The sequence below is a fragment of the Neltuma alba genome, unplaced genomic scaffold, assembly GCF_004799145.2.
Source record: "Neltuma alba isolate B1F8T4 unplaced genomic scaffold, ASM479914v2 tig00003021_pilon, whole genome shotgun sequence".
NCBI classification, from domain to species: domain Eukaryota; kingdom Viridiplantae; phylum Streptophyta; class Magnoliopsida; order Fabales; family Fabaceae; genus Neltuma; species Neltuma alba.
Genome location: NW_021633108.1, coordinates 1 through 7,416, shown reverse-complemented (window position 1 = coordinate 7,416; position 7,416 = coordinate 1). Strand labels below are relative to the sequence as shown.

Genomic DNA, 7,416 nt, shown 5'->3' with positions numbered 1-7,416 from the left:
TTATTATTCTTATTTTTCACTCTGGCATTTAATGAAGTCATATATATGTCATGTCACCAAAACATTTGACTCAGTAGTTTGATTTCATTACTGACACTAACTAACTTTATTGAATGAAGTGGTTAAAAAAGCTACTTGACAAGGATAAACTCAAGCAAGTTACGATCTTGCTCCTACAAGGTTGAGAATTAGGAACGCAGAATAACAAACAGAAGCTGATTAAGATGTCATTTTATTGATTCACACTAGTTTATACAAATAGTTTTATAGAGTTCAGTAGTTCTAGCTCTAGCTCTAGCTAATCTGCAAACAACTAAAACTGAAAGAGAAGGTCTAGACTATAAATAAGAGAGCTACAGAAGATAGCAGATCAGTCAGCTAGCTCTTTCAACATGGCGTATGAACACCGTATCCAAATCTGGAGGAGTGAAGAACTTGTTAACGCCACGGCGATACTTGCACTTGAAAGAAGACGCCGGCGGCTTTGGCTTCCGAGGAGCCGGCGGGCAAGTGGAAGGCGGTGGGATTCTGGACTCTTCCCCTGTCGGCGTCGTCAGACACTCCTCCGTCTCGTCGTCATCCTCGCGATCTTTCTCGGCCGTGTAAATTGGCTTCAACGGCCCTCGTAAACTGATTCCGGCGATGACCCATTTTTTGTTACTAGCATTAGACGTCGACGACGACGACGACGACTCAAAGCCTCCTTCCACGACCTGTGCCTTCTCAGAGAAACCCATATTTATAAACCAGAAAAACAAAAAACTGTTTCAAGATGGTGTATATATATAAAAATGGCAGGGGAATAAGGGAATAAAGATGGCTTTTTTTAAGCGGAAAAAAGGACTTTGTTGCTTTATCTTTTTCTGGGTATGGAGGGAATAAGAATAAGAGATGAAGCCAGTAGGAAAGTGCAGAAGAAAAGGGGCTTTGGGGCTGGTTCAAAATTAAAGGATCAAAGAGTGTATATGAAGATTGTTTGAGGCAGAGGGAACAGTGAAAGAGATTGGAGAGAATTGTAAGATACGGTCATAAATGAAGAATGTGAAGAAGGTGAGGTTTGAGATGGTGATTGTTATAAGGCCAATTGGGAAGAGGAGGAGAGAGAGAGAGAACCCGAGGAAACTCGTGAGTTGCTGACAAAGATATAGAAAACCAGGCAGGAGAGACGGTGGAGGAAGAGGGTGCCCGAGAAAAGAGCTGACCGACGGGCAAGAGAGAGAGTGGGGGAGACATGAATTTTGGCGCCAAGTTCACAGGGTGTTTGGGATCGTAAACATATCAAGTCAGTCCTAAGAATGTAGGCTAAAGTCTTTTGCTTTTAGAATTGTTCTTCCTTTTTGAGGATGCCACATGTTTTTTTTTTTGTTGTTGATATTTTCTGCAACCTACCACAAAAGAATTATCTAAGTTGACGAATATTTAAAAACTTACATTCACCCATAAAATCTGGGGGGTTATATGTACGATTTACCTTTTTGGCCAAAAAAATGTACGATTCACCTTAAAATTATACATTTAATTATAAAATGATACATTTATCATATTTTTATTGAAAAGCGGATTAAGAATTAAATCATTCATTGTGGATAATTTTATATACTACATTTAATTATAAAATGATACATTTAAGGACCGGAGGTAGTACCTTACAACATTTAACATCTTTTTTAAGTAATTTTAAATATAAAATTGCGTGTTCGCCTCTTTATAAATGTGTCCTATGGGCATACTCTTTTGTTGAATAATAAAAAGTCATGCCTTCCATTATCAATAAAAGATAATGGCCTATACCATTAAATCAAATTGAGCTGATAACACATATCATGTTGTTAGTATAAATTTTGATGACAAGATATAAAAATATACTTGCATTTCTTTGTTTTCCTTTAAAAATACTCTATGTTCCATACATTACATGAAAATTCTATATTATTTATGAATATGAATAATGAGATTATCAAAATTTTTATGTTATACCATAGGTAGATGATAAATTAAATTATTTACTTTGACCTTTTTTAGCTATAGAAATACTTGTACAGACTAATTTATTTAGGAAAAAAAACTGTTTTTTAATCCTTGAACCTTGATCAGTTTAAGCCAAGATGCTAATAATTTCTCCATTTAAGAATCAGTTTGGAATTGTGAGTAATTTTGGTCATTACCACTTGCTCTTATCAAACATTATTATCACAATAGTAACATAAGCAGCGTGTCTTTTTTAGGAATCTTAACCAAAGTTGAGCAAAATTTTAAGGACTAATTTCTTAATGAAAGTATAGGGTCCTTGACACAACTTTAAGGACCAAAATTATATTTTCCCAACTTGTTATTCTATAATTAATTCATATATTCACTAACTTTTAGTTTTGTGATGAGATATCCATTTAATAATTAAGTAATAGTTTGTTTAAATATTAATTTTAAAGCTTTAAATAATCAAAAATAAAGGAACGTATCAACATCTCCAATTAAGTGATGTGTGTTAATATTCTCTTGATTTTAGAGGGGGAGGTCTAATGTTTTTCCCCATAAACTCAACACTAGGGATTTTCTTAAATTAAGTTTCTTATTTTTAATAAACTTTTCGGATTTTCTTAAATTAAGCTTCCTATTTTAAAAAATCATGATGTTTTCAATTGAAATAGAAAAATTTTGGTCCAGCCCTGTTCTTTAATAACTAAACGCCTTTGCTATTCATAGTCATTTTTAAAATATAAGGCCCTTAATTTTTTATAATTTGTCCCATCAAAATTTTGAAAAGCAACCCGTTTATTTCTGGAGCAAAAAAGCTATACAACACCAAGCCATATAGGGATAAAAAAAAAAACTTATTAGGAAGAGTGAAAAGCTCATTACACGTGGCATCTATAAATAGGTTCCTATTCTATAGTCATTAACCATCCTTGGTAATTTTCCGCATTCATGTCTCATTGTGAATCCCATGTTTGTGCCTTCTGTTTCCTTTTATCCCCTCACTTTTAAGGTGGATTATTTAATTTCCTGCTTCCATGTCTTATTATGTATCTGTTTTCCTCATAGGTGCATGAATGGAACCTTTTTTTTTTAAAAAAAAAAAACAAATTTACAAGATATGGTAAGATATGGGATTAGCTGGAGGATTTTGAAATACAATCGTCAAATGGGTTGTTTTACAATGAAAATCCAAATTCAAAATCCTATTTCACTTTGAATTATCATCTTCAAATTATTTTTTAGCCTCAGTCTTAAAGCACTTGAATTCTCTCACTTGTTTCACTTCTTATCCTGCTAGAATTGCAATAAAGGGAACAGAGGTTTAAGACATGCTTGATTATATCTGTTTAATTTTCTCATAATAATATCACTTTCAAATTAGTGGAAAATGATATCACCATGCGAAATCAATGCTTGGAGTTATATAGTTTTTCTTTCTCTTTCTTAAATATCTGAATGATTTGATGCAATATAAATGGACACCTCACATTTATATAATATTCAACGTGTTGTCTTTTAGACTTTTACACATTTTCCCCTGAGAGACGCACAGTTTCAAATGACATCCTCTGACATGAGCAATTCAAGAAAGTCATCATCATGCCCGGCTTGTTACTATGTTAGGGTATTATTTAGCAGAGCTATATGAGAAATTCCAGGCCATTTCTTTTCCTAAAGAAATGAAATCTTTCTTAATAAATGGATGAAACATAAGTCATCAGTAATGTAATATCGATATCAGACAATTCAACTGTGTCCGTGTGGATGAGAAAGAAAGAAAGAAAGGAGGCGAAAACAACAAGAAACAGCTGTAGGCTTCAAAGCTACTTTTCTTTCTTTTTATTTGAATGTCCCATGTTCCGTTACTTTTTATCTTGATCCCCACGTCTTTACAACTTGGAAAAGCCAGTACTGCTGGGAAACTCTGGAATTTGTCCTTCCATTTTCTAGATGCATGACTATAATGATTGAAAGTTATGGATCCGTATGTTTAACAAGTTGTATACTATTCACAAATGTCTTTATAATACATAGGAAACATAAGAAGCTGTAGTAAAACAATCTCCATACTTCTCAGGATTTAAGGTGAATCATTCTGTTTATTGCATACTGATATACTGATTTGTTATAATCAGGCTCCACATTAATCAAAAGCAAACTCTTCTCCGTCTTTGTGGATTTTTCCATTGTTACGTATAATGATGTCCATGGGCCAGGTCAGGTTGAGTTTGGCCTAGAACCCTAGTTTTAAAAGTTGAAGTTGACATTCAGAATTGGTTATCTCCAGTAAAGGAAAGGTAGATTCTCTGTGCAGAAGATGCCACGATTCTTTTGAAGGGTGGGGATTGACAGCTCACAGAAACACATAAATATGAATCAAATATAAACTCAAGGTGAACTGATTACATCCTTGAATAACCTCTATGGTCTTCATATTGCTCCATGAACTCATCATTGAATTTTTTGAAACTATCCATAATAGCAGGCATGTCTTCCTCAGCTGGTAAAATAGTTGTCCTCAAATGGAAAGCCCTATATGCAGAAAGTTTCAGGCATTAAAAGTCGAATAACAGAGGAATATCATTTTATTATCGCTCTAAAGAGACGCATCAAAGAAGAAATATAAACACTTGGATAGAAAAATAAATTATCAGGTCATTACCCTTCTTTCTGTCCAAATCCTGAACCAGGAACAGTGGATATGCCGGTGGCTTCTAAAAGCTTGAGACAATAAAAAACATCAGGGGCCTTTCCAGCTTGTTTAGCAGCCTCTATTGCTCTGGAAGGCAATCGTATTTGAGGGAAGGAATACATAGCACCTGAAACACCAGTTGATTGATGATCAATGGATTACCCCGGACACGATTTTAGAACATACCAGAAGTGAAAGGAAATATCGCATTCCACAGAAAAGTTAATTGAAGTGTATCACCTTCTGTAAAATTACATACAACGTTCCTGCAGCTGTTGAATCCATCAGTCATTAATCTCGCTCTTCTCCTCAGTGATTCGAGTACTCCTTTGCTGTATATAACAGAAGAATTGTTGATTTAGATGGATGGAATGTGAGGGAGGTTGTACACTAATCATTTTCATGTATCACCAATCAAGAAAACCACAGCTAACTAAAATGAATTTTGACACCCAGCAACTGGGTCTTATTATTATTACCTTTCCCTAACAAATTGTTCATAGGTTATATCTCCAGTTTGGGTGGATTCACCATCAGCCCCATCTGTACAACAAGGAAGACGACAAATGAGATTATTAGTTCCAACAAATGAGTTCATAAAAAAATGTCATATCAGAAAACATTCAATCCAACTTACAAATATCTGTGCTGGAACATTTGGACTGAGGGAGATTGACGCAACTTTGTAGATCTCATCAACTGTCTGCATAAGAAAGTGAGAGTTCAAGTAAAAAACCAACCGAGAGTATACAAGGGTAAAGAACTGAAGCATCACAGCAACTTAGTTTCGTGAAATAACATTTCACGTGGCACTGACAGATGTATTTCTGGTCAATATCACAGGCAACATTGTTAACAACGTAAAATTTGGAGAAATTAGAGTCACTGAAGTTTAAAAATAATAATAATATTCAGGCCTTTCTCGATTATGTTTCCACCACTCCATGTTCCAACTCAAGTCCTCAGTAACTTCAACGGACTTGCCAAGGCATACCTCTGGAGGAATGTAGTCATCTCAAAATATCCACCCCTCTGTCCACATTCACCCCAATATCCTTTTGACACTGTGTGAAAGAAAACAAGCTGGAGTTCCTTGCTTATTGGTGGCCCCATATCCATCAAAACCTATTTGAGGAGGGCAAAAATATAGTATTAGATGTTAGGTCAGTGGAAAAAACTGCAAATCAGTGGAACAACAAAGAATACCTTTTTAGCACTGATAACGGTCGTTCATCTTGATATATGTTCTGCTGGTAAACCTCATCTCCAAGCAATACTAGATTTTCTTGAAAACAGTAACGCAGAAACCTCTCTTAAATTTGCTTCACTAAGGCATTGACCAGTAGGTTTCCGGGATTTATGATCACCATTGCTCTTACCTGATCATATTTCAGTTTATAAGAAACTGGATAGCTTTCTTTAGATAAAGTCAAGCATGAAGAGTTAATAAGTGATCTAGAAAATGAAATTGACAAATCAGAAGAGGATTGATTTTTGAAAGTCATATACATCACATGGGATAAAAAATTTTGGAAAATAGAAGTCCCGCATCCACAAAGTAGCCAGAAAGATTAGAGTACATAAACTCGTGGCAATCCTAATAAAGTGGCTTAAGCTATCTTGTTGATTTGGCCAAGCCACAAGCTCATACAAAATGATATGGTATGAAAACCTATCGATCACAAGATTCAAGAAACGACATTAAGAAAGATGAAGGGTATGTATATAATAGGCTTGCAGTAGTCCTAACAAACTAGTTTAAGCTATTCCGGTGACAGACGAACCCATGCAAAGCTCCTCATATGAAACCAATGTCCACTTCATCCAAGCTTAAAGCATCTAATTCTGTAGCTTTAAATTAACAGAATGGTTTACATCATGTTAGCCAAATCAAAGACATACTGTTATTCCTCTATAACGAGCCTGAGAAACTGACTGGCGAATTTCATTAATATCAAGGCCCCAGTTTGCTGTCTCTTCAAGATAGTACGGTACCAGCGTACCACCATAGAGAGCAATTGTTGCTGAGTAGAGTGGATATTGTGGAAAAGGAACCAAAACCTGGAAATAAGTAAGTGTTAAAAATAATTTTGATATTGAACTTGGAAGACAGTAGACTGGGGCACCGAGAAGGAAAAGGCTAGATTACCCCATCCCCTGGGCCTCGGATGATGGTTGTAAAATCTGCATCACAGCCTTGCTGGCACCATCAGTGAGATATATGAGCTCTGGATCACTGTAAATGGAGAAAGAATCAATTAATCTCTCACCAAAAAGCTTGTAAACTAACCTTAAGAGACCCTATAAAACATTTAACAACAATATATTGAGAAAATAAATAATGCACAATGAATCATAAATACCTTGGATAACCATCACGTCTTTGTATGAACTCAGCCACCTCTTTCCTTATTGCTGGTATGCCTCTAGAGTCACTGTAAGCACCTACAAGATATATCATTAGTTTTGGAGTCGTTAGTGGAGAGATTCAATATCACAGACAAGCGTGACCTCCTCAATCTTTTCCAAGAAGAAGAATATGGTAGCAGGGAGAAAGATTTGCAGATTAAAAGAAGATACTGCTACACCTAAAGGCTTCTCAGTTCTAAGTTAGAACGCAGTTCTGCAATGGTGAAGGTTCATTGGGATGGAAGGAATTTTGTGATACAAATGTTACTGTCTTCATTTTCATGTATAATTTTAATATGGATTTCAAGTGGATGAAAACTAATTATAAGCTTAAAACT

At 35.3% G+C, this 7,416-nt stretch overlaps 1 protein-coding gene and 1 pseudogene across 1 annotated transcript; both read right to left on the bottom strand.

Annotated features, from left to right (window-relative positions):
• Positions 1 to 202: 202 nt before the first annotated feature.
• LOC114740018 (cyclin-dependent protein kinase inhibitor SMR6-like) lies at positions 203 to 1,093 on the bottom strand. Its single transcript, XM_028928133.1, has one exon. It carries the CDS (start codon positions 735 to 737, stop codon positions 375 to 377), a length of 363 nt encoding a protein of 120 aa, XP_028783966.1. The 5' UTR covers positions 738 to 1,093; the 3' UTR covers positions 203 to 374.
• Positions 1,094 to 4,120: 3,027 nt separating this feature from the next.
• On the bottom strand, positions 4,121 to 7,116 carry LOC114740017 (glutamate--glyoxylate aminotransferase 2-like; annotated as a pseudogene).
• Between the last annotated feature and the right edge of the window lie 300 nt (positions 7,117 to 7,416).

What these genes read in the sequence shown, in the direction of transcription:
- LOC114740018 (XM_028928133.1), bottom strand. Translation starts at nt 737, where the DNA reads ATGGGTTTCTCTGAGAAGGCACAGGTCGTGGAAGGAGGCTTTGAGTCG.